The sequence below is a fragment of the Tiliqua scincoides genome, chromosome 5 (genome assembly GCF_035046505.1).
Source record: "Tiliqua scincoides isolate rTilSci1 chromosome 5, rTilSci1.hap2, whole genome shotgun sequence".
Lineage (NCBI taxonomy): Eukaryota > Metazoa > Chordata > Lepidosauria > Squamata > Scincidae > Tiliqua > Tiliqua scincoides.
In genome coordinates, this window is record NC_089825.1 from 71,319,761 (window position 1) to 71,347,667 (window position 27,907).

At 45.7% G+C, this 27,907-nt stretch overlaps 1 protein-coding gene across 4 annotated transcripts in view; it reads right to left on the reverse strand.

The window, feature by feature from the left end:
* The window catches only part of FHOD3 (formin homology 2 domain containing 3), a 309,925-nt gene that overhangs the window by 241,494 nt on the left and 40,524 nt on the right, over positions 1 to 27,907 (reverse strand). For 3 of the 4 annotated variants that reach the window (XM_066626844.1, XM_066626843.1, XM_066626841.1), the window contains exons 2-3: positions 14,443 to 14,549; positions 11,073 to 11,137 (exon numbers count right to left, since the gene is read on the reverse strand). In XM_066626844.1, the coding sequence (XP_066482941.1) occupies positions 11,073 to 11,137; positions 14,443 to 14,549 (172 nt within the window). The remainder of the gene's footprint in view (positions 1 to 11,072; positions 11,138 to 14,442; positions 14,550 to 27,907) is intronic. The other variant, XM_066626842.1, reaches the window with a different exon arrangement.

Sequence of the window (27,907 nt, forward strand, 5' to 3'; positions counted from 1 at the left end):
TAGATAGAGATTAAAAGAGAAGATGTTTCAGAACTAACTGATAAATTAAAGATCAATAAGTCACCGGGCCCTGATGGCATCCACCCAAGAGTTATTAAGGAAATGAGGAATGAAGTTGCTGATCTCTTGACTAAAATATGCAACTTGTCCCTCAAAATGGACAGGGTACCAGAGGATTGGAGGATAGCAAATGTCACACCGATTTTTTAAAAAGGAAGGGGGGGACCCAGCAAACTATAGGCCGGTCAGCCTAAAATCTATACCAGGTAAGATGGTGAAATGCCTCGTCAAAGATAGAATCTCAAAACACATAGGCGAACAAGCCTTGCTGAGAGATAATCAGCATGGCTTCTGTAAGGGTAAGCCTTGCCTTACAAACCTTATAGAATTCTTTGAAAAGGTCAACAGGCATGAGGATGTGGGAGAACCCGTGGACATTATATATCTGGACTTTCAGAAGGTGTTTGACACTATCCCTCACCAAAGGCTACTGAAAAAGCTCCACAGTCAGGGAATCAGAGGGCAGGTCCTCTCCTGGATTGAGAACTGGTTGAAGACAAGGAAACAGAGAGTGGGTGTCAATGAGCAATTTTCACAAAGGAGAGAGGTGAAAAGCAGTGTACCCTAAGGATCTGTCCTGGGACCGGTGCTCTTCAACCTCTTCATAAATGACCTGGAGACGGGGTTGAGCAGTGAGGTGGCTAAGTTTGCAGATGACACCAAACTTTTTCAAGTGGTGAAGACCAGAAGTGATTGTGCGGAGCTCCAGAAGGATCTGGATTGAAAGTGTCGACCCAATGTGTGGTGGCAATGAAGAAGGCCAATTCTACGCTTGGGATCATTAGAAAAGGTATTGAGAACAAAACTGCTAATATTATAATGCCGTTGTACAAATCTATGGTAAGGCCAAACCTGGAGTATTGTGTCCAGTTCTGGTCACCACATCTCAAAAAGGACATAGTGGAAATGGAAAAGGTGCAAAAGAGAGCGACTAAGATGATTTCTGGGCTGGGGTACCTTCCTTATGAGGAAAGGCTATGGCATTTGGGCCTCTTCAGCCTAGAGGCGCCTGAGGGGGGACATGATTGAGACATACAAAATTATGCATGGGAAGGATAGAGTGGATTATGGCCTGATCCAGCAGGGATGTTCTTATGTTCATATGTTCTTAAGGGTGTACAAGAGCCTTCAAACAAAGGCCATCACAAACGCCTGGCAAAATTAAAAAGAAGAATTTAAACAAATTTTTAAAGGGTATTAAATGTAGCAGCTTGGGAAGCAGATTCTCAGAACTACAGTGCCATCACCAAGCACTCTGGAGCTGCCCCTGTAAGAAGTACTGCAAACATTGCTAGGCAGGGTTCTCATGGGAAGGGTAATAGTTTGCATAACCCAGGATCCAACACACTCCTAAAATAGTGTAAAGTTATCTCCTCCTGAATGTGGAAAGTTCAGGTCCCAGGGGCACTCTTGCCCTTCTCCAAGGGCCAGACTCTTGATTTCCCAGAACCTGTAATGGCCATCTCTGTCCGTTGGCTGGGGCTGCCACCTTCCCCTGGGATGCCCAGATTTCCCTGTTTCTGCACCCTTTTGGCCTCAAATACAGGCAAAAAGAAGCTACTGCCTCTACGCTATTCGCTTTCTCTGAGTATCTCCTCAGCCACAGCCTGAATGTTCTCTCAGACAGTGGCGGACTGACCCAGCCTTGTGCCTGGGGCAAAAGTCTGTGATGCAGCTCCTCCCTGCGAGACGCCAGCAGCCCCCCCCCCCCACTCACTGCAGCGAAACGGAGCCTCGGGTGACTCTAGGACTGACCGCGGAACCAGCTTCCCTGCAATTAAGAGTTTAATGTTTTTATCTGCTATTTGTTTTAATTTATGTTTTAAATGTGTTTTTATATGTTGTTAGCCACCCTGGGTCCCTTTTAGGGAGAAGGGTGGGATATAAATAAAGTTTATTATTATTATTATTATTAAGATCTATACTTCCAGAAGAACAGTTTCCAACCGCATTGGAAGCCTCAGTGAGGCTTCCCGCACAGTCCTAGAGGTGCGCAGACTCACACCTGGGGCATTTGACCCATTTGCAAAGTGCTAGGTCTGCTGCTGCTCTCAGATACCACTGCATATTGTGCAATGACAAAATGTGTCACAAGAGAAGCCTACGAGACATCCAGAGGACCGTGCGCAACTCCCTGTGCCTCAGAATACCTCCCAGATGCATTCAGAAGTTGCTGACACAAACCGGAAATGGCTTCCGGCTGCATCCAGGAGGCCTCAGTTCCGGGCTCAGCATTCACAGATGCTCAAATTCACAAATGCTGAGCCTGTAGATAAGGCCCACTTTATAACATTTCAGCAAACTAATCTGAACCCAACATATTTACTGCCCAGTCCTATTCAGATGTTGTGCTAATATCACACAGATGCTGACGTGACATCCATCCTACCTGAAGCCCATCTAGGCAACACTACACCAGCACAGCTCTCCTAGTAACACTAGTACAACACTTCCTAATAAGGCTGACAACATCCATGAAAACGAGCACAGCACACAGAGGGAGCCTTCTGTACAGTTGTGAGAGACAAATCAACCTCTTGTCTCTCACAGTATGTATGGCAAGAGTTTTCTTGTTAACACTTGAATTCTTATTGCAGGTATTCTGCCCTAGGAGGACTCCACATACAAACACCAAACTGCAATCTCTACCTCACAGGGTAGCAAGGGCAGGGGAAGCACCCCTCACTCAGAGGGAAAGAACCTCATGCCACCACACATTGATGCTGCATCCCTGCCTCATGTCTCTGCCCTCACCCCCCCCAATTCAGAAATTCAGAATTTCCAAAGTGTCTTTGCTATAACCCACATTGCCTAACCATCCTTTCCTTTTGCTACAGCTAAGAACAAGAAGTGGCTGCTCCCTTTTGATGAATTCCAGGGACTTTGACCATTGCTGGCCAAACACTCTTTTGTTTTGAGAATCCCTTTTGTTTTCCAGAACTGCACCATTGCTGCAGGGGTGTGAGCAGTGGTCCTCCGCAGAGTATAACTGCCCCCCCCCCAAGAGGGAAAGGCAATGCTCCAAGCCACCATGCTCTCACCCCCAGTAGGGAACAACTGCACGTATACTCTGACAGCAATACATTCCCTCACAAACATCAAATATGCAGGGAACAATTCTTCATTACTTTCTCATTGCTCCCCACAGGCACCTGACCATCAGACAAAGACACTATGCAGACACCAAGGGAAGCCTACAACCTGGCTACCTGCAATATAAGCCCAGCTGCTGCTAGATGAGGTTGCTGACCTGTTCATTCCATTCAGGCCACTGTGGCTCTGCAAACTCCACAGCAGAGAGTGAACCAGCTGATGCAGCCAGACTTCACTGACACCTGTCTGTGAAGTTGCACAACAGCCCTTTTGGGAGTAGACAGCTGACAACTCCACATGTGCATTTCCCTTTCAGATGCTGTCCTTTTACCAACATCACCAATACTGTCAGCATACTGACAGCCCAAACAGCAAGTGGAACAAAGGACATGGGGTGCTTGTGTGTGAGAGAGATAGACAGAATACCTGAGTGGGTCACTGCAGTAGGCACCCTGTATCATATGCCAGCTCAACATTTGGCCCATGTAGTGCTCCCTCTGATAGATCCTGGCTACTATCTTCCAGCCAGGTATGCCTGTTTGCAGTGATGCAAGGTTTAAAATATCAAATTAGATGCCCTTTACATGCTTCCTGCTATACCTGGGTGGAGTAGCTAGTGGGGTTTCTAGACCTCCCTCCCTCTCTTCTTTTGTTCTTGCCATGAGTATTTCTCATGAAACACTAATGTAAAAAGGTGAGTGCCTTGCTGGTTAGGGCACATCCCTTGGCTGGAATCAAATTGGTCTTGCCTTGCTCCCAGTCTATATTTTTGCGTGCAGTGAGCTACGAGTACTCTACCTTTCTCAATGCTACTGAGATGTTCCTTATGACTTGTCCAAGTTCCTCCCTGGCAACAGGGTTCCTTCCCACCTTGTGAAAGCCCCTACAGGGACTCACACCCTTACCATGGAGAAACTTTTGTCTTGGTTTTACAAGGCTGCCCTATTCCTAGGGAGATATCTTTCTGTCCTTCTTCTGCTGTGGACAAAAAAAGTTTTTCTTAGATGTGTGTGTTTGTGAGTTGGATAAGGGGATTTAAACCCTGAGTGCAGGAATTCCTAGCAAGGTCTTTGCTTTTACCCCTTTTCTGCTAATGCTACTGTAGCTCCTGTAGGGCTCGAGGGTACTGTGGCATCTTTGTGTTAGGTGTGCATGTATAGTGTCCTGGGGCATCTCCCCATAGTTGGCAGTACCTGCTGCTGGGTTGCTCATTCCTAGTAGCTAAGGGGTAACCCCCCAGCAATGGCTATTCACTGACCCAGCATCTGCCCTGCTTGGTTCACACTGGCACTGCCTTTTTTGGCCACCAGTGTAAGAGCTAGGTGGATGCAGTAATTGGCTTTGTAGACATCACACCACGTTTTCCAGACTCACAAAGAGAGTCTGGTCCAACAAGAAGCTGACAGAACATACCAAGATCCAGGTCTACAGAGCTTGCGTCCTGAGTACACTTCTGTACTGCAACGAGTCATGGACTCTTAGCTCACAACAGGAGAGGAAACTGAACGCTTTCCACATGCGCTGCCTCCGATGCATCCTCGGCATCACCTGGCAGGACAAAGTTCCAAACAACACAGTCCTGGAACGAGCTGGAATCCCTAGCATGTATGCACTGCTGAAACAGAGACGCCTGCGTTGGCTTGGTCATGTGAGAATGGATGATGGCCGGATCCCAAAGGATCTCCTCTATGGTGAACTCGTGCAAGGAAAGCGCCCTACAGGTAGACCACAGCTGCGATACAAGGACATCTGCAAGAGGGATCTGAAGGCCTTAGGAGTGGACCTCAACAGGTGGGAAACCCTGGCCTCTGAGCGGCCCGCTTGGAGGCAGGCTTTGCAGCATGGCCTTTCCTAGTTTGAAGAGACACTTGGCCAACAGACTGAGGCAAAGAAGGAAGGCCCATAGCCAGGGAGACAGGCCAGGGACAGCCACTGCACTTGCTCCCGGTGTGGAAGGGACTGTCACTCCTGAATCGGCTTCTTCAGCCACACTAGACGCTGTTCCAGAACTACCTTTCAGAGCGCGATACCATAGTCTTTCGAGACTGAAGGTTGCCAACAACAAGACATCACACCAGTGCTGGACTGATGGCAGGCTACCAATCCATGGATGACAGGTTGTGTTGGGGTTTCCATGGACACTGACAGAATTAATGGAAAGAGGTGCACCAGCATTACAGGGAGAGCTGCACTGGCGTGACACTTCCTGAATGAGTTTGGGATATAGCAGTCATTGTGTTGGTGTCTGTATGACATCCAAATAGGACTGTGTATACCAATGTGTTAGCTAGCCATTGTTTCTGTAAATTGAGATTAGAAAAGGTGAGTTTAATATAATAAATGAAATGCACGCCTTCAAAATAAACTCCACTGCTGCACAACACAGAACTATACATTTAGAAATGCATGTTAATGAATTAACAAATTATAGGAAGTCTTTTATATGTTTCTCAGAGCTAAAACTAACACTCAATTATATTTATTCCCTTTCCATTCTGACTGTTGCAAAGAATGCATTTCTTTGCATGTTCAAAGAATGCATGTTTTCATGCAAATGAAAACATTTTTCAAAGACTGCAGAGTTTTCACCTGTTACAAAAACAATTTCTCCATAACTGCAATGACCAAGGTGCTGGTTATGACCACATGGATCGCCCAAAACATACTCAGTGTTTCTCAATCAGTGGTACTCGTATCACCGGTGGTACTTGAGATGGTGTCTGGTAGTACGCGCAGGATCCCCAAATCCCCACTGCCTGGCAAGCAAGACCAGCAATGCTAAATGACAAGAAGCAGTCGGAGGCTTGGCTCAGTGGGTTGAGCTCCAGCGTGCACTTTCCATGCACTTAAAAAAGCCCTCCTGTCCATCTTGAGCCTCTTACTGGTGTTTGCTGCATCGTGTCTGCCTTCCAATTCTAAAGTAACTGGCGATGACATCACAGTACCAGTGTTCACAGTATTTCCCCATTTGTAAAATGGGAATGTTCCTCCAAAGGCTGTAAAACACTGTGCTTTTAGAGGATAAACACTGTGCTTTTAGAGCAGGGGTGCTCACACTTTTTTGGCTCAAGAGCTACTTTGAAACCCAGCAAGGCCCGGAGATCTACCAGAGTTTTTTTACAATGTTCACGCCATCATAACATATAACATTTATATGGGGGCTAACAAGCTGAAATTAAATCCGGATAAGACAGAGGCTCTCCTGGTTCGGAAATCCTCGATGCAGGTGCTGGATTATCGACTTGCTCTGAATGGGGTTGCACTCCCTCTGAAGGAGCAGATTCGCAGCTTGGGGGTCCTCCTGGACTCGCAGCTGCTCCTGGATTCCCAGGTGGCGGCTGTGGCTAGGGGGGCCTTTGCTCAGCTTCGGCTGGTGCGCCAGCTGCGACCGTACTTGGATTGTGCAGACCTGGCCACGGTGATCCATGCCACGGTGACATCAAGGTTAGATTACTGTAACGCGCTCTATGTGGGGCTGCCCCTGAAGACGGTTCAGAAACTACAATTAGTACAGAATGCGGCGGCCCGTGTGGTCACTGGAGCTAGGCGGTTTGACTCTGTCAGCCCGCTTCTCTGGGGGCTACATTGGCTGCCAATTCGTTTCCGGGCCCAATTCAAGGTGCTGGTTTTGACCTTTAAAGCCCTATACTGCTCTGGGCCAGGATATCTTAGAGACCGCCTACTCCCGTACAATCCGGCTCGCCCTCTCAGGTCATCAGAGAAGGCCTTTTTGCAAGTGCCGCCACCCAAGGAGGTCCAGGGGGCAGCTGCAAGAAATAGGGCCTTCTCGGTAGTGGCACCAACATTATGGAACTCCCTTCCCCTTGACTTGAGAATGGCTCCCTCTCTTGAGAGTTTTCGGCGAGGCCTGAAAACACTGTTGTTTAAACAAGCCTTCTGATTTCTGGCCTTTTTAACATTTTTTTACATCTTTTAGTTTTTTTTTACAGGCTTGATTCCTCGGTGACTTGCTCTTTTATGCTGTCTTTTATCTGACTACTGTTTTTATGGCCCTGTAATGTGTTTTTAAATGTTTTTATCTGTTATGGATTAATGTTTTTAAAATTTGTTTTTTTTAATATGTTGTTAGCCGCCCTGGGTCCCGTTAGGGAGAAGGGCAGGATAAAAATAAAGTTTTATTATTATTATTTTATTATTGCATAACCGCATGAGCCAATATTGCACAACACAACATAATTAACTATAAACATTTTTGTAATTACTTGAGTTTACTTTGATGACTTGCACTGAAGTGAATCAGCCAAGGATGCATAGTCCGGGCAGTAGCTGCTGACAGCCAGCCTCAAGCACACTTCCAAATGTTCATCAGTCATGGTGGAACTTAATGATCTTCATGTAGGAAAAGGCTGACTCACATAAATAAGTGGAGCCCTTCCTGCCTCAGGTGCTCTTATATCCCTGAGGGCCCTATTGCCTTCAAGTGGCTGCAGTTGTGCAGCACACTCTGCTGGATGCCCAGGCCTTACCCTTAAAGGGGCCACTGCTGACACCACATCTACCTCCTCACCAGATCTTCCTCGATTCCAATACAAGTGGGGGGGGGAGCAGATCTCTATACAGACCAGTGCAAAAACAGGGGAAAGGTGTGAGGGAGGGAAGATCTCTATATAGACATCACAGCAAGACCAGTGCAAAACCCCTTGCACACAAAACCAACAGATGGAAGTTGGGGGTGGGGCAGATCTCCATACATACCAGTGCAAAATCAGGGGAAAGGTGTGGGGGAGGGAAGATCTCTATAAAGACATCACAGCAAGATCAGTGCAAAACCCCTTGCAAACAGAACCAACAGATGGAAGTTGGGGGGGGGGCAGATCTCTATACAGACTAGTGCAAAAACAGGGGAAAGGTGTGGGGGAGGGAAGATCTCTATATAGACATCACAGCAAGACCAGTGCAAAACCCCTTGCACACAAAACCAACAGATGGAAGTTGGGGGTGGGGCAGATCTCCATACATACCAGTGCAAAATCAGGGGAAAGGTGTGGGGGAGGGAAGATCTCTATAAAGACATCACAGCAAGATCAGTGCAAAACCCCTTGCAAACAGAACCAACAGATGGAAGTTGGGGGGGGGGCAGATCTCTATACAGACTAGTGCAAAAACAGGGGAAAGGTGTGGGGGAGGGAAGATCTCTATATAGACATCACAGCAAGACCAGTGCAAAACCCCCTGCACACAGAACCAACAGATGGAAATTGGGGGGGGGGGCAGATCTCCATACATACCAGTGCAAGAACAGGGGAAAGGTAAGTCAGCCCCAGTAGAGTCAACGGGGCTCCATCCCAGGGATGCGTGGACGGGAGAGAAGCCTGCCAGTGGCTCCTCTCCCAGGGAGGAGCCTGCCAGGGGCTCACTCCCTGGACTCTCTCCCTGGGCTCACAAGTCTGCCAGGGGCTCACTCCCAGGAATGCATGGACGGGACAGAAGCCTGCCAGCGGCTCCTCTCCAGGTCTACTCACGAGTCAGCCCCAGTAGAGTCAAAGGGGCTCACTCCCAGTAATGCGTGGATGGGAGAGAAGCCTGCGATCGACTCATTTTGCCTGGCGATTGACCAGTCGATCGCGATCGACGTATTGAGCACCCCTGTTTTAGAGGATAATTTTAATGAGAGAATTAATTTTAGGTGATATTGTTTTAGATGTTTACGTATATGTTTATGTATTTAGTCATGAGGATATATTAATTTTGGATGTTATAGATAAATGATATATGTAATTATTAGGATATTAAAAGTTGTTAGAATTTAGTATGTTAGATATCAGATTATGATATTAATTGTTGTGAGGATTTTAAATGCTAGATACTGGAAAGTCATGAAGATCCCAATGAAAGATGAATTAATAAATAATGACTGTGGTGGAAATGGACAGATTTTTAGAGAGCTTGGATCAACATGTATAGACTGAGTAATGAAAATTATTTTATGCTTGGTTGAAAATAATGTTGTAGAAGTATAAGATAGGGTATTTAGATGAATGTACTATATATATATGATATGATATGATAGATAAATGATATTAAGAGGCTAACGTAGAAGAGGAATTGGATTAGGAAATATGTAATGATTTATTAGTTATAGTGAGGTATGATGTCCTGCACCATCTAATACTGTGTTTATGTGTGCTTGTTATTTGTTTTTGGAAAAATTAAAAAAAACAAAAAACAGAAATTTGAACTAGAAAGATCCAGCACAGCAGCAAAGAGGTGTAACTTGTAACAATTAATAAGCTTCTTTGCTTATAACATTGCCCTTTTTTTTCTGACCTAACTAAAATTATCCCCAAGATTATACTGGCTATGTCAGAGCATGATGATGCAGCAGGATTCAAAATCAAGCTTACTTTGATAGTCCAGAAACTGTTCTAGACTGGGGGCCTATTTCAAAACAATGAAGTAACATCAGCTGCTCAAATGAGAGACAGTCTGGGTGAAGAAGGATGAAATAGTTTCACATTCTCCAGGTGTCTCATTTTGTATCTACTCTTAGAGCCCGATCCTATTCAGCTTATCACTGGCACTCCATCCCCACTGCCAGTGCTGGATGTCACAACGAAGGCACTTTTCCACTGGTGGCCGACACCCAGTGCCGGTGGAGAAGCCAGCACTAGTCGGTGCTGGGCCTCAGTGCTGGGAAGATGCTCAGGAAGATAAATAACCCCACCAAGCGCTGGAGAGACTTTTTGGGGGAAGGGAAAGGTGGAGGGAAGGTGGGGAGGGGGCAGAACTGGGCAGAGGAAAGGAGGGCCAGAGGATGGATTGGGCCTCGGAGGGGGGCAAGGAACAGTAGCAGAACTGCCTCTGAATCCTATGCCTGCTTCTAGCTGAGCTGCCTAAATAGCAGGTGCAAATCTGAGGAGACCCACTGCGGCCAGCAGAGTTCTACCCAGGTAAGAAAACCAATGTTCCCTTACTTTAAGGAGATTCCACCAGCTGTTCAGGTCCTACAGGATTCAGCAGCAGACATTTTGGCACCATTGGACCTCGCGGTGCCAGGGCAGTTTAGGATTGGGCTGTCCATCTGAGAATGGTGGCACCTTGGCACACACAAACTGAGCTATATCTGATTTGTCTCTTTTGTTGCTGGAGGGATTACCCCACCCAAAATTACTACTTTTACACCTAACAGAGGTGTCTGAAAATTGAATTATTTAATTTACTCAGAAGTAAGTGTTCAGTAAGACTGTAATCCTATCCTATTCACCGGAAACAAACACCTATGTTTAGAAGAACGGCAAATTTCTGGGCAGATTTGCTGATATGTATATGATGGCTAGAATGGCTATGCTACCTGATCCCAAGTTATCCCTTCTCTTACTATTTTGTGATACCAACAGTGACCTTTTACAAAAAGATTTTATAATGCTTCTTATAGTGGTGGTTAGGCTAGAGAGAGCTGTCCTCTGGAGGGATAAATAGTTCCTTTCTAAGAACAAATGTTTTAACAGAATTTGACATGTTGCACTTGCTGAAAAATTTCCTACGAAACTAATCTTTCCAGAGATCTTGCTATACTTTTTTTTCTTATACTAACAAGGATTGGACAACAACATTTTTTTCTGAACATATATGCTTGGTTAATTATTTTCTTCACAGTTTACTTGCTGCTGCCTGATCATAACTTTTCCTACTTCCCTGTGAACATTTATTGTGTTTGTTTTTGAATGTATAACTTTGAAAAACCCAACAAACAAAACAGGTAAGTATTTCTAATCCCTTGCTACCTGATGATTTCTGGCTGTGTGGACCCTATGAACGGCAGATCAGATCTCTGTAGTAACCTCAGGATGACAAAATGTAGGATAAGTATACTCAACACACTCTTGCTCTTCAAAAGTTTTCACTGTAATTACTTATTCAAACATTTTTTTCATTTAAATACTTGGAAATTCACTTACCAATGCAGGCGTGTACTCTGACTGAAAGCTGGGTCCTCAGAATTATACTGTGTTTTTTGCCTCTGCTGAGAGGAGAAAACAAAAAGAGAAGAAAAAGTTTGATATGAGCATAACAAATGCCAATTGCAGCAAAAGCACAGGACTGTATCTTAATGTACATAGGCATCCTGCATATTAAGGCTATTCACAGCAATGACATAAGAGTCTTCTCTTTAAAAGGAAAAGTGTGTGAATTATTCAAAATCTATAATAAATTTTGCATGGTGGTCTGTTGTACATTAAATAAGAACAAAGGAAGCCTATTTTTCACTCAGATTTTACTGTGGGCAGAGAAGAATTTGGGGGCTTGTCAAGGTCACTAACAAGCCCCTGGCAGCACACTTTAACAAGTGCCTGAAATTAATTGGGAGAATTTCATCAGCATACCTAGGAGCCAGCTAATGAGGAAAGGGAGTAAATTAAATTAATTTATGCTCTTTGCCAAAAACAAAAAAGGAGATAATAATGGAGAACCCTCTATGCTCAATTCAGAAATAACTGAGCTGTTTTTCAGCCTTTAAGGATAAGAGCGCAATAAGCAAATTTTCCTAAAACATCAGAAGATAGCTCAATTATCTGAGTCCATTTATGAGAGTAATGAGATCTTTCAGCACTCCTGATGGCATCATTGTGGACCTAATGGAGTCTAACCCCTCCCCCCATTACATGGCAGGAGATGCTAACTACTGCTTCAATTATGAAGGGAAGTGCCTGTCCCAGAATCTGTGAGATATCCTGAGAAAGTTATATTTATCAGGATCCTGTACCCTTGTTATAAAAGCATTCAAGAAATGAAGAGGAGGAAGAGACACCACACTCCCTGCATGTTGCTGCAGCCTCAACCACCACTACTACTACCACCAGAGCAGAAGCCAGTTGCAGACCTGCCATAGACTTCTATGGGACAAAAGCCCCAGGTGCGAGTTGTAGGACCCCATGGAGGCCTCTCTGAGGCTCCCAATGGGGGCGGAAACTGTGCTTCCAGTTTCCCGGAAGCAGTTTATAGCGTTGGGGAACCTCAGAGAGGCTTCCCCGACACAGTCCTGGGTCACACAAGGCTCAGTGAGCCTCAGGTGAGTAGGGGGGATTTTTGAACAGGGGGAGTGGTGAAAGCCCACAGGGGGGTGCCATCGCAGACCTTTGCCCCAGGTGCGGGGCTGGGGAGGTCTCTTGCTAGCAGAAGTCACATAAGTGGTGTGTGACGGATACAGTTCTTCCCTGGCTTGGATTAACATGTGACTCAGGAAATCATCAAGTTGTTTATGAGAGTATTATGACTCAACTGACATTCATATTCTGATCCACGAATTACAAATGTGGCAATATCTCTAAATACTGTAAAATAATACTTAGCATTTGTAGCAGTATGGATTGTGCAAATGTATGTGACATATGTATTACCTTTATACTACAGTCAATTCTTGCTATCCACACACTCCAGTCCCATAGATTTGCTTATCTGCAGGAATGTGTAACTCACCTCATGCCATCTGCTGCCATTTGCGACTATTCTAACGTTCTCCACACCCAGCCTGAAGCTATTTGAGGCAGCCACTTTGAAGCTATCTGCAGCCATTCTAAAGATATTTGCTGAATCCATGACCATTCTAAAGCTCTCCACACCCATCCTGAAGCTATCTGGTCATTTTTAAACATTTGCAGTCGCTCTGAAGGTATCAAGGACCATTCCACTGGCAGTATTCCTGACCAGGTTAGCTATCCCTCCCCCAACCCCAGTGATCCCATAGGATCAATGATTCAATATTTGCTGATTTAGTATTTTCTGGGGCTTCCAGGAACCTAACCCCAGCTGATAATGAGAATTGACTATATCACTTTGGATTCATTTTGAAAAGGAATGCTTTAAAAAAAACGATGGAGAGGAGGACTTTTTCATTAATCCTTTGACACAGCTCTTAGCTGATTTACAGCTCAATCCTGAGCTGCCTGGTGCACAAGGCTGTTGTGGCGCCAAAATGGCTACTGCAGAATCCAACACATGCCAGGCAGCCCATGGCAACTCCTCGGGGGAAGGGAATTAGCCCTGCAATTGATCGACTCGATTCTGTGGTGGCTCTTGGTAGGGCTCCAGATCCGGCACAGCTGAGTCCCACCTTCTCCCACCCTGCTCCCTCCCCCATCCTTTCCCAACTACCCCAATCTAGAACACCTCTCCCCCACCTCCCCCCACACACCCACTCATCTCTCCGCCACTCGGTGATTCGGGTGAGCTGCCAGGCATCAGAATGTGGGCCCAAAGCTGGAGCTGGACCAGCATAGGCCCGCACTGAGCTAACTTCAGTGCAGTAAGGCTCACAAACGTACCTTACAGCATGTTTGTAACAATGTGCACTGGCAGTAAGCTGGCATACAAAGCGCTGGATCAGGCCCTGAAAAAGCATTACTTACAAGCTAATATGGAAGGCACAGTTTCAACTGTCCAAATATATTACAATACACAATCCTCAGTTCAACCTTGCATGGTATACCAAATGCTTGAAGAATCAAAGCAGTCAGAAAAGAAAAAAGCTTTTCCAAGTGCAAAAAGCTACAGCGTATTCCTGGTTAGACTGATACTGAAGCCACTCAGCCCTTCCCATACTAACAAAACGCATTGTTTTGGATTCAACTTCCTTAACATAACAGCACCCGCAAATATCTCTAGAGTTGCCTGCTTTCAGGAAAGTACTTCAGTTAGAACAGAGTTACATGTTCAACAAATTCATACAGTACTAACCTTCCTGAATTATATCACTTCATATTGCAAGTGAATGCATTATGAATTATTTCCTAGCTAAGAAAACACACCCTGCATTTATAAAAGTTAGTAAATAATGGAGAAAGAATTTAGCTAAACCATCTCCATGATCTCTCCACATGTGGAGAAGGTTACATAGATTAGTTCCACTTTCACTTTTTAAGCTGTGGGGAGCCCTGCGGAGGGTCGTGCAGGGCTCCCTGCACCCCTGGCTGGCTGCTGCAGGGATTGATGACTGCATCCCAGTCCCAGCAGCCCCCTTAGTGACACAAGCCTGGGGATCACGTTGCTGCCTCCCCTCCGCCCCCGCAAGAACTTACTGCAGTTCAAACTCTCCCTGAGAGTTTGAAAACCGTTGCTTTAGGTGCCTGAATCATGTAAGACCCGCTCTTTGTAAGTGCAAAGAGTAGACCTGTCTGCCTTCTCTGCGTGGCAAGGTCAGGCTGGGGACCACAGGGAGCCCCTCCCCCCGGAAGACTCAGATAATCTGACCCTGCCTGCCCAGAGAAGGAGGGACTTCAGATGCCAAGAATCAGCAGTCTTGGAACTAATGAAGAAAGTTAATTTACTCACCCAGAATCTTCCTGAAAACCTTCTAATTCATCTTTTTGCTCTACCAAGCTGGACTCTAAATCCAAGTAGGTACCATTGTGAGACAGCTGCAATGTACAGTCATCAAGCTGAAAAAGAAAGAACGCAAAACACTATAGTTCACTGATGTCATAGCAAGACCTTCATCTTGAAAATGGAAAAAGGAAAAATTGGATTGTTAGTTTTCACACTTGGTTTTAGCAAGTACTAGTACTTCAAATTTCCCTATAGGGACTAAACTAAATTACACCTACTCCTCCAAAGATGGCAATCCTTAAGGTTGGTCAATATACTTTATGGTTCCAAGTGCAGATTGCTTGACTCAGTTAAAATTCAAACTCAAACCTGGTTTCCTAAGATAACCACTCCTTTTTGCACAAAAAGGGTCTGTTTTTCAGTCATTCAAACCTGCTTGCTGCCTTTTGGTCATTTCACATATTAGCATGGCTAAACTGTGAGTTTCATTCAGTAGAGAGAACCACTCCACTATTGCTTTTCACAATAATTTATCTTGGGATAAGAGACACGCAAGTCAAGTCTGAAGGGAAAAGCAGGATATAAATCTTTTAAATGATTTACCCACATGATCTTGACAATTCTGACCCTTTGAAAACAGGTGAAGTTTGTTTTTCTTAATCAGGTTTTTGTGTTATGTCTGAATATATATGCCATGGTTGAGGATTGGCCTGAAAGTATAAAGATATGAAACCACATTTTGAGGTGGATTTACAAACAACGGTTTGTGGTACCTACAACTAAAATGTTAGATCTGCACCAAGCAAACTGTGGTTAAATTATTTTTAACTCCTCTTCCTACCTCGCACTGGCATCTCCCTACAGGCGCTTCTCCAGGGTAACATGTGGTTTAAGCTAAACAATGGTTTTAACATACATTTGAGAGCTTAACCAGGATCAAGGCTACTACCCACAGCTAGAACTAATAACACTTTTGCACTACAGTTGTACTAGTTCTCAATCTCAATTCACTTTACAGCTTAAGTGTAGCATGGGAACCCTTATGCTTGTTCAACACTTTCAAATAAGTTGTTGAGATACAGTTTCCTCTACAAAAGGAATCCCTTGAATGCGTCAATGTCTAAACAAATCAAACTTCAAAACAAGGTCAGGGGTTGTTTGCCAAGGATAAAATATTGTCCATCGTTGTATCTTTCTGTCTTAACCAATTGTATCACGTGTCACCCTACTCCTCCAGAGATCAAACGTCTATTTCTATGTTCTCAAAGAATGACCAAATATTGCTACAACAATATTAACATTGTTAGCAACAGTTCCCAGTCTTTCCAGCGTCACATCCCACCTAATCCTCAACAATGGGTTGCAATGCTGCTGGCCTGTGGCATTCCTGGGAGTTCCCGTGCCCAGAGCAACCCCCAATATTCCACCCTCCAAATCCCGTTTCACCCCCCTTCTCTGCCTCCCCACGAACCTGACCTGAAAGTAATTGCGGTGACGTCATCATCACCGCAGTTACTTCCGCGCAGCTGCCTCCTCCGTTTCCCCTTTGAAAACAAGGGGAAACGGAGGAGGCAGCCGAGGCCCCTACGGAGACTTCCGAAGCGGCACGCGTCTCCTCCGAAGTCAGAAGGGGCGTGTGCCGCTTCCCCTGTGCCTTGGAGGGACACCCACCAAGGTGGAGGAGGGGTGACCCGGGCCAGGAAGCTTCCCCTGTGCCTCAGAGGGACACCCTCCAAGGCAGAGGAGGGGCGACCCGGGCTGGGAAGCAGCACGCGTCCCCTCCAACTTCAGAGGAGACGCGTGCCGCTTCGCTGCCCCCATGGAGCATTCCGCGGCTCCCTCAGAGGCGGAGCAGGGGCACCCAGGAGCGCACCTGGAGGCAGTAGGAAGCTGCCTCCCAGGCAGCGTCACAGCGCCGACTGGGCCACTCCCCCTCCCCCCTCCTTTATTGGAGGAGACAAGATGGGCACCCTAGAGCGTCAGTGCCTCTCTAGGGCGCCTGTCTCCGATCCTCCTATAAAGGAGAAAGGGAGGGGAGGGGCGGCTCAATTGGCGCCCAGGCACTGACGAAGAGGCAGCAAGTTGCCTCTCTGCAGCGCTCCTGGGCACTCCTCTTGGGGGGGCGGGGGCGAGGCTCCGAGGTGCCCCTGGAGAGTCAGCACTTGGGGCATTTGCCCCATCTGACCCGCCCTAGGTACGCTAGTGCTTCTGGTCAGAGTAACTTACCAGGCGCCTCTGGAGGCCTCTTCCAGGTTGTGCCGGGCAAACCCACTATTAGTCTCTGCAGGCCTCAGAACAGCCTGCCAAAGTGCCCAAAAGCTACTTCTAATTTTCAGACGTAACTTCCCATTTGACCAGAAGTAGCTTTTCAAAGCTTCTGCAGGCCATTCTGAGGGTTGCAGAGGCCAACAGAGTAGGTTACTGGTGTGGCGAAACCTGGAAGAGGCCTCCAGAGGTGTCTGGTAAGTCATTCCAACCCGCAGCATTGCTGGGCCAGCATCCACGCTTCCAGAATGGCTCTAATTTGAAGCTAAACACTCCTGGGGCAGGGGGGAAGCACCCAGCTTGTAACCTACCTCACATGAGCTTGCAACTCACTCATCCACATGACCTTCCAGACACAACCGGAAGCACCTTCCAGTCGTGTCCAGGAGGCTTTCTGAGGTCCGGGGAGGTTTCATTTGGCCTCTGCAGGCTTCAGAACACATCTGAAGTGTAATAACAGCACTTCCAGTTTTCTCAAAAACCAGAAGAGCCTTTCTGACACCTTCAGACACGACCAGAAGGCACTTTCAGTTGTGTCTAGAGATCCTCTAATGGTCCACCCATGGATTCCATTATCAGCAGTTTTCAGTATCTGTGGCGGGTAGAGGAATTGATCCCTTGTGGATTCTAAGGACCTACAGGTCCAACCTTGTTGAACACTGACTTTTTTCACGGATTTGACTCAACACGAATGGCCACTGCAAATGAGAAGGAATGTGCTGATCCCTGGAGAAGGGGAAAGTGCATCTGTTTAAAATCACTGATTAAAAAAACTGCTTTTCTTACTGTTGTAGAGAGACAGTCATGCAAGTGATCATTCCATTCTTCAGCTGAGCCAGGCAAAGGCAAGGGGTCCTTTGCATTTCTAATTGCTGACTGCCTCTCTCTACAACAGTAAGAAAAGCTGTTTTTAAACCACAATTGTAAAGGGACACACTTTTTAATTTTTAAAAAATTGCTTTTATTTAACACATTTTATGGTATCAGCAGGGAGTCCTAGAATCAAATCCTTGTGAATGTCGAGACATGACCTTATTAGGAGCAATGTAGGGACAAGAAACCTGGAAGTGGGTCTTTAAACCTATGTTTCCACTGTTTTTTTTAATCCACTAGGGGTTCTAGAACGGAACCCTAGTGGATAACGAGACATGACCTGTATCTATATTTCCAAACTCCATCAGAACTCATGGAGTAGTCTTCTACTAGAGGTGCCACCAGCTGCAGAACAAATGGATGGTGCCGAACATAATTTTAGAGGAACAAAATTATGATGTAATATGAACCTAAAGAGCAGATTGTTTAGACAATTCCTCATTAGCTATTAGTAACAACTGAAATGCTGACACCAGAGGGGCAACACTAATTAGATAAAAATCACCATCATTAAGGTGACTGAAAAATCTGCTCATACATTCAAATGCATAATTAGAAGGAACTTTGCTTTTTAAATGATTCTACATTTAACATTCTACATTTATGTTTATATCATCTACATAAATGATTCTACATTTAACAGCATTTCCCAAACTGTGGGTCCCTACCCACTAGTGGGTTGCCACCTGATTTTTGGTGGGTCGTGAGCAGCCCGCCATCCTAGCCTCAATGCCTGGGTTTTCTCAACAGCAATCATCATGTAAATAAATGGAGCGCCAGGTCAGAATCCAGATTGTGGCTGCAAGGCCTGAGCTGGCTAGCAGGTGGAGCTCTGACCCCTGGACCCTTATTTGCTCTGGCATAGGGAGAGAGCATCAGCGAAGAAGGAAAGGGTTAAGGAGCTGATAATGGTGGAGGAGCATGGATGTCAGGGAGACCCACATATCCTTCATTCCCCCTTGCAGCCCATTGAGATACACTAGAAAAAAGTACACTGGATGCTGCCAGGGTGCAATGCAGGGGCAAGGATGCTGCAGCAGGAGCAGTAAGCGGAGAGGGTCAGGGAGAAAATGAGAGGCAGGGTGGAGGGAGGTGCAGTGCGGGCCAGTCTCTGATGCCACTCTTCCTCCACCTCCTCTGCTTGTGTAGCGGTTCCCGTGATTCCCTTCCTTCCTCCACCTCCTCTGTTCCTAGCAGTTATTGGCTATGATGGCACAGCGAGGGAAAACAAGCAGGTCTGTGGTGGCAGCACGCCTGCTCTGTTTGCTGGGCTGTATCATGTGGAAGGCAGTGATCAAAACAATCAGAGTGCCCAAGGCAGCTCAAGATAGATGCAGGGGAGGATGGCTGCCAGGGCACTTGCTGCAGCAGCACAAATGTGTCACATCTTTCCCCCCCCCCCATGAGCCTGCCCAAGACTCTCATCCCAGCCTCTCAGACGTAGTTTCCTTCCAAGGGCGTGCTCTTTCAAGGCGTGCTTGTGTGTAGTTGCCTGAAGTTTGTCAACAGGGGGAGGGGGGAGGGGAAGAGTAAAGTGTGGCTAGCTGCATGAAGTTGGGAGACTCCTTCAGAATTATTTTATTTGTAATTTTGTATTAGTTTGATAAAGAGAGCGAGAGGAGGGAGTGGGGGATATAGGAGCATCAGGAGAGGAAAGGGCAGGGGAGAGAAAAGGGAAGGGGGTTGAGGAGTAGCACCTCTTGCAAGGGTTGCCTTGAATCAACCCCACCCTCTCATCTGTGTTTGGGGGGGATTAGGGTGGGAGATTCACTGGGTAGCAAAGCCCTGATTCTGTGTGTGGGTGTGTTAGCAACTTTGCTAAGTTTAAAAAACAGAGAGTCTTCTTGTGGTCTTTCTGTTTTAACCCTTTACTTTTTCTGGTAACTCAACCAGTTGTACCTATCTTCTCTCTCGCTTTTGGCTACTCTCCTTTTGATAGTAAGCAGGCCTTGGAGGAAGGGAGAAGTACAGGTGGGATTGAATGCAGCAGACTTCAGAGTCAGGTGTGGGGAAAAATAACTGAGTATAAGTTGATCTCTCAGATAAGTTGAGGGCAGATTATGAGCCAAAAATCATGGAATTGCCCTTGGATGGGGTTAAAACTTAGGGAGGGGGGTGCCTAACTATAATTTTGTCTGATTTTACCTGAAGCCAGATTCTGAAAAATAACCTACTAGCAATTGTTACCTAAGAATGTACAGTCTCTAATTTATTAAGAATATAGTAAAAGATCATAAGATACATTTTTGTTCATTAACTTTTTAAAATCTGCTCTTCACAACCTTCATGCAAAAACACTATCAGAGTAAGTACACTTTAAAAAACATACCAGTAGAACCATTAATCAAATACTACCTTAAGGTGCCTGATGTATTGAGCCAGAGGCTTCACATGTAACATACAGCACATAACAAATAACTGGGAGTGTGCAATTCAATTCACAGTGAGGAGACAAGCAACAAGGAATAAACAACAGCAAGGGCAACTACGTATACATATTGCAAACCTATTTACTCGGTAGTAGACAAGCAAAAGGTTTAACCACAGTCCTCTTCTTCCTGTGCCATTTCCCACTTGCAAAGAAGGTAAGTTTTGTTTTTCCTTCCTGTGGTCAGGCCACAGAAGAGTTCAAAACAAGTATGGGAGAATATGAGGTACAGTCGTCCCCCCTTATCTGTGAGGGTTCCTACTGTTGCCACCGATACCCGAAGCCACAGAACCCCATGCTTTCTGTTGTTCCATGCAAGCCCACCAACTTCCTGAGTACAGCAGGTAGGGGCCACATAAACTCAGTGTGAAAAGAAAAAAAATAGCTAAAATGGTGCATTTGTTCAAATGTTTAGAATCTTCATGTGTTAAGGGCACAGTCTGGCACATAGATTACAGTACACTCTGGACTGCAGATGAAAAATCACAGTAACACCCAGACAACACACTGTTTTACTGTTTTCTTTAGACTATGGGGATGTGAAGAATGAAAAAGATATTAGGGAGGAAGAAATTTCGATTTACTCTTTCTGTTCTGTCACTTTTAATCATTTATATTGAATAATTCCTTATTCATTGTTCAAGGTTTGTTTGTTTCTAACTGAAACAGAAACTTTAGCAAGAACTCAGCTGTCTTAAACACTACAAACAATGTGAATATCTAACAGCCCAATCCTATCCAAACTTTCCTGGGAGTAAGCCCCACTGACTCTAATGGGACTTACTTCTAAGTAGACATGCATAGGATTGGGCTCTAAGTTGGTCAGTTACCCACCCCCAAAAAGGAAAAACCAAAAAGCTATGCTCCATTTTCACTCACAAATGTAGTTTTATTGCTGCTAGGCAACAGAAAAGCTTTCACTTTCTGTTAACTCTGCAACTCACGTTAAAGGAACCAACTGCAGACAGAACAAAAGCAAGGAAAAGCTGGCTTCTAACCAGCTACCAGAAGAGAAGTAAATCTTTAATGCGTCTTTCAGAAATAGCAATAGAAATTCCTCTTTGACTTTGAATAAAACACATTAACCTGAACTTTGTTCTGGAGTGCATGCTTTTACAGTTTCTCAGTTAGACTAACATACAACCCCTTGGGAAAGGAAGTAAGGAGGGGGCCATTTGCCTCAGACACATGGTAGCCACATGTATTTAAGTACCATGAAGCCTTCAGGCATCTCTCCTCGGTTCATTCACCACCCACCCCCATCCAAGCTGAAAAAACTAAAAGGGTAAATAAATCAAAGGAAAGGCAACACACTTGTTGCCATGCCAACAGAACTTCAGGGAACTCATTTTGTTTTCCTCACAAGGCTTGACTGAGTACCAAGTCTGTGTCCAAAGAAGTCTCTCCTCACCCTTTCTTTAAATTCCATGCACAAATGGTATCAAGTAACTTGGCTGGATAAAAACTTATTTGCTAATCATACCTTATTTGTTTACAGTTTTCTCGACTATTAACAAAGGCTTGTACCTTCTTTTTGGGGGGTGGTAGTGGCTGTTTTGTCTATCTAGAAAAAATACATGAGCGGATTTTTTTTCCTGGCACAGTGCTCCATCATGCATTTTAAAAATATTATACTGTAGCATTTTTCAAGCAATTACAAAAGCAAATAGGGGGGAGGGAGCAGCTGCACGAGTGTGTCCCAGTTTGTAGAGAAACTCTTGCCAAAGGGTCACCTCTATTTATAAACTAGAAATAAATTCAAATTCCAAGTATACAGTTCTGTTAATTCCAAATGTCTCCAAAGTAGTTCTAAAACTACTTAAAAAACAAGACAATTGGTTTTGTGCCACTTCCATCTAAAACTAATCATTTTCACATTATGAAATGTGGGAGCCTTTTCCACATTGATTCAGGGACAGCCCTTGCACCATATGAATCCCTCCTCAAATGCTTCTTCTATCTGCCTGCAAGGGTAAGGTAAATGAGTAGCCTCATTCCCTTTACCCACAGCTACTACTCACTGCAAACAGTGTGGAGGAGGGAGGCTGCATGCCACACTCTTTCTAAGTAAGATAAAAGAGGAGCAGGGGTGGCCTTCAGACCACTCTTGCCCACCTACATGGAAGGTTTTGTTAGCACCAAGGAGGCAAACAGAAGCTATTCGGAGCCATGGCAGTATTTTTTCCCCTCCCTCCTCCAGCAAGATGGTCAGACCTGCCAGTGGAGCAGTAGGCTGCATATGTCTGCAGAGAGATGGGCTGGGTGCTTATCCATTTGCCACCTCTCTAGATGACCTTTTCAGGTCACTGCATGGCAAGGCTGAACCTGCATTAACTTATTTACAAGTAAACACTGCATGTCAGAAAGACTTTTGTGGTATGTTCTCTGCTAGCCAGGCCTGTTAGATCTCTGCATAAACTAACTGATTGTGGCAGGTTAGTTGCCCTTTTGCAAAGCTTGTCTACCATTACCAAGCTTCTCGTTGGAGCCCCAATCAGTTTCCAAGGAATCCTGGGTGTTCTGACAGTATACATTTTGAAAATACCTACTATATCTAAATTATATGAACCTGTACTTTGATTAAGTAGGATTCGAGTATTTTTTTTTAAACAGGTATTTATATACCACCTTTCTTGGTCGTCAGATTTCTCCTCAGACTTTATTCAAGGCGGTTTACATAGGCAGCCTATTTAAATCCCCGTAGGGATTTTTACAATTGAAAGAAGGTTCTATCTTTCAAGAACCACAACAATTCAGATGTTTCTTTCTGATCTGGCTTCACATTCTGGCCTCCATCCTCCCACGCTCAGAGCAGATGGAATAACTCGGCTCAGCTTGTCAGCTGCTTCAAGGTGGCCTTGAACCGGCGACCTGCAGGATGTTATCTTCAGGCAAACTGAGGCTCTACCCTCTAGACCAGACCTCCTGCTATTTCCAATTAGCTTTAGCAGGGTATAGTCTTGATTACTGTCTTGCTGAATTGATCCTTTTCTAAATTCCATATGAAACCAGAATGTTTAGTATTGGGTGTGGTAAAGGAAGAACATTTTTAAGGAACTAAAAACCATTTAGTTGTTTACACTACACTATTTGAATCCATAATTTGTTTTTAAAAGTATTCACTATCATTTTAGCATTTTTAAATTTAAAATTTAAATTAAAAAAATCAGTTTCCTGGAATGGGAAAGCTACTGACTACATCAGTTTAAACCAGTGGTTCCCAAACTCCTACAGGGAAGTTGGAAACCGGGTGTTTGTGTGGCGGGGAGGGTTCCAATGACAGTGCTGCAGAGATTGCGGCGCTGCCACTGCCAAGTGCTGTTTTACTTACTTGAGGGGCAGCACTGACCTCCTGCAGTCTCCTGGAAGCTGACAGCCCCCTCTGATCGCCTCCGCAGCTTGTTTACAAAGCCCTTATCTTTGATCTAAAGCTACTTCCTGTTTTGGGGAAAAACAGGAAGTAGTTTTAGATAGGAGATAAGGGCTTTGTAAACAAGCTGCAGAGAAGATCAGAGGGGTCTATGAGCCTCCAGGACCCTGCAGGAGGTAAGTAAACTGCCCTTTGGAGGCAGCAATGCTACAATCACTGCAGCACTGTCACTTGCCACCAGAGCAGGGTCACTCCTCTTAAGGGGGAATGCCCTATTTATGGTTCCCCAGGTGGGTTGCACTTGATTAAACAAAAACATACTCCTATTTCTTTCTTTTGTTGCCTTGTGTGCTCACCTAGAAAAGTCATTGTATGCTAGTAAGTCTGGATTCTGCTCAACCCATTTTCTTTAACTATTTTATTCTCCAGTGGAAGTGTAGATAAAACCACAATAATTTCCTTTGCAACTGACAGCAAGAACACACACATGATTTTAGAAGCATGACCCCCCCCCCATGACTTAAAAAGGGGAGATTTGAGTTTACCTGTGAATTCCACTTCTCCATGAACTCCATGCCAAGTCAGTCCTCCACAGGTAGGTAGCTCCTCCCTCTCAGGAAGGCAGGTCAGGCAGAAGTCTTCCTGTGGGGAGGGACTCCCCCCTGCTTCCCAAACTGAGAAAGCATGAAGGAAAACCCCACCTTGTCTCTGTAATGTCCAACTGAGTTCCCAAATTCTTCCACTGGTGCAAGTGTGCAGATGTCTAGAGGAGGTACAGGGGCTGTTAATGAAGAACTCTGGAGAACAATGGGGGGGAACAGAGCACTCTAACCCCCCCCCCAATTTCTCTGACCCTCTGAGGGGCACTCTACATCTCACTCTTTCTACAGACTCTTTCTGCCTGATGAGTGGGAAACCATGTACTGCAGCACGTGCCTGGTGAAGGCTACGCCCACAGCTAAAAAGGTGCTGGGCTAGCGCCAGGCGGGTGCCCGTCCTCCACCGCTCAGTGGCCGCATGGACCACTGAGCTGCAGCATGGTAAGCGAGGGCAGGGAGGGGGCGGGGAGGAGGCGTTCCAGAGGGGAGGCAAGACGGAGAACGGAGAAAGGGCAGGGAGGAGGGAGGAGGCATGACGGGGAGGTGGGAGGCAGAGAGAGGGCAGGCAGGAGGCATGCCTGGGGGAGGTAGGAAGGTGCGTCCGGTGGAGCAGAGCACATTTGTGTGGGGCTCAGCACCTTACACGGACGCCTTTACCTTACCGCCAACTTTTTGGTCAGTGGTAACAGGAGTAGCCCACTGTGGGGCTACTTCCCTTACCTGGGAGAAGGGGACAAGAGTCCCCTTCTCCCAAGGTGCTGCCTGCGGTAGCCCGAGGCGCACAGGATCCAGTGGCAGCCATTTTTGGTGCTGCCGAAGCTGCGTGCCCCAGGCAGCTCAGGATTGGGCTAGTTCTGAAACTGAATGAAATACCATTGCAAACTACAGTACTGATTTCAATGATACAGGTGGAACCTGTTTATTTGCAGATTATACATCAGCAGATCTGGCTCAACATGGGTCCCCTGGAACGGCACTGAGCCAGACTCGGCTCCACCTGAGCCCTCTGAGGGGACCAAAGCTGTGCTCCAGTCCCCTCCAGAGGGCTTTCTGAAGCTCAGAGAGGCAGCACACATCCACGCACTGCCTCTCCGGGTTTCAGAATAGTCTAGAGAGGCAAAAAACAAAAACAAAAACTACTTCCGGTTTCCCTATGGAAATCACCAGTGGCGTTATTCGCCTTTTAAGGCATTCTAAGTCCCAGGGAAACCTTCCGGGGAGCCTGGGGAAGCCTGCCAGCACAGCTCCAGTCCCCTTTGGAGGGGTAAATGGGGTGAAGATCGTGGATTTGAGTATCTGCAAAATTCTATATTAGCGGCGGGTCCAAGAACAGATCCCCCGCAGATACCAAGATCTGTACTGAAATATGATTAACTTTTTCTGGCTTGGAGCCACAAGATATGCCAATGTAATTATTGAAACACAGCCCTGCATTCTTCAATCATAGATGCATATTCCTAGTTGACAGGGCCCAAGCATTCTAGAGGAGGTACACGGGTACACTCCAAGTCCACTACTAAAAAGATAAAACTGATTAACTTGTGGGCTGTCTTTGAAGATGTTTAAACAAACATGTTTCCCTATGTATTACGTCTCACACTAACCTCTTGGTCAGGACTTTTCCACAATGCCGATTAACCCTAAAAATTCTTGGCTTAGCCTGCTATGTAGACTCCAAATGCCATCCCAGTTCATTACCTTTGCTCCCAGGCACTGTAGCCTCTCTAGCCACTGAGCCTTGATACTCTCAGTAGTCAAAACTGAGCTCTTGACCCAAGGAAACAAAAGACAGACATTTCTTTCCCAAAACATACCCAAGAACTATACTCTCACAAATTGAAATCATACGTATCATTTACAAAAGTTTCAATTCTAGGTTTTTCAAACTCTTGATGACTGCAAATTTAAAATTGTCAAAACTTGGAATAGGCCAGCTAAATATCATAGTATTGTCCCTTTCGTGAAAACATTCTGAAATCTGACACCATTTCAGCAAATCCATATGAATCACAGCAATGAGTGTGTCATTATATATTCTCATAATATCTACACTCTGCAATATATCTACTTTTTCATTTAACTCCCTTGCATAATCTAGTAATGTTTTAACATTTTCACACAGACCGCTTTTATCCTCAAATATTTTAATCATTGCTAGAATGTGAATGAATAGAACATACGTGGATAAAGAATATATGTAACATATTACATATGTTCCCTTCCCCAGGGGAAGGGGACAAATCTTCCCTTCCCTCTAGGAGCCACCAGCGGCTACTTAGGATACCGTAGTAGCCATTTTCAGCATTGTGGCAGCCTTGCACTCCAGGCAGCTCAGGATTGGCCTGTCAGCCAGCCCTGCTTTTAATGGAGATGGGGCCACGTACCACCTGTAATGCTATGAAGTACAACCAGTCAGGGCCTCTGAGAAGAATTTTGTCAGGGGGTACAAAGTTTCTTCTGGGCCTCTTCACAAAAAAGGAAAGAGTGAAACACAGCGGGGAAAGGGGACAAAACATCCCTTCCCCCTAGGAACTGCTAGTGATGGTGAAGGGGATTGACAGAACAGGGGCAGGGAGAGGGCAAAACAGTGTAGAGGGAGGGTGGCAACAACCAGAATAGTCTTTGGAGACCTGCAATCCTGCAGCTGCAATCCTGCAGCTATGTCACTGAGCCCCTATACACTCCTTCATGGTAAGTGGATCTACAAGCCAAAGAGCTACTGTAGCAGCCGTAGCATCGCTAGGGAGGTGTGGGGGGTGCGAGCCGCACTGGGTGATGCGTCAGGTGGGTGATGTGCCCTGGGGGGTGACCTGCTAAAATTGCGGCATTAGGAGCTACCCCGTCATGCCATACACCGCTGGATGCGGAATGTCCAGCAGAATGCAATGCAAAATACGGACTTGAAATCACCCCTTTCCTTCAAAAGTTATGGCCAAAAAACGGAAAGAAAAAATGCATGGAGTCCTATGGAAAGTGAAAGTGAGCCGTATAGTTCGTTTACTCGCAAGTAGGCATACTTGCCATAGTCCATCAGAAAGGGCAGGCTGAGAGGAATCCAATGACACCTGAATGGTCCCAATTCAATGAATGCAGCCCAAAAGAAAACACCTAAGAAGGAGGTTTTGCAACCCTCCCAGCTGCAATGTATTGAGCCCGAAAGAAGCCACGTGGCCGTGTTTACTTGCAAGTCAGAGAACTTGCCTTAGTTCGTCAAACGGGCAGGCAAAGAGGACTCCAAGGACATCAGAATGGTCCTGATCCAATGAATGCAGCCCCCTAAAACACCTGAGAAGGACATCCTTCCCTCCCATTCTATGGAGCCCTATGGAAAGCAAAGCAGCCTCACGGTCATGTTTACTCACAAGTAGGCAGACGTGCCTTGGCTGGTGGTCAGGCCAGGCAAAGGGGAATGTGAGGACACCAGAATGGTCCCAATCCGATGGAGCTGGAGTGCAACAAATGCTCCAGAAGGCAGCCTCCCTCCCCACTAAAAAGGACAAAAAAGAGGCTTGAGCTGGTAAGGGGAATGTTTTCTATTTTGCACTTGCAAAGCCAGGTGGGTCTTTATCTTGATATGCCTGAAACAGAAGAACTTTAAACTGGGCACTGGGGAGGACTGGAAATCTCACTGATTCTTTTGGGAGGTTGTTATTGCAGGCAGACTACAGAGTAAGCCCCATTGACCACTATGGGACTTACTTCAGAGTAGACATGCATAGGCTTGGGCTCACAGGCTGGAATCCTACCCACCCTTTCCTGAGAGTAAGCCCCATTTACCACAATAGCACTTCAGAGTAGATTCATTTGGTGGAACAGGACTGGCTCCCCCTTATTTAATCATTTTTTATTTTAATTTAATTATTCATAATTATTTATTTTAATTTGCTTGATAATGTCACTTCTGGCCATGACATCACTTCCAATGGGTCCTGGACA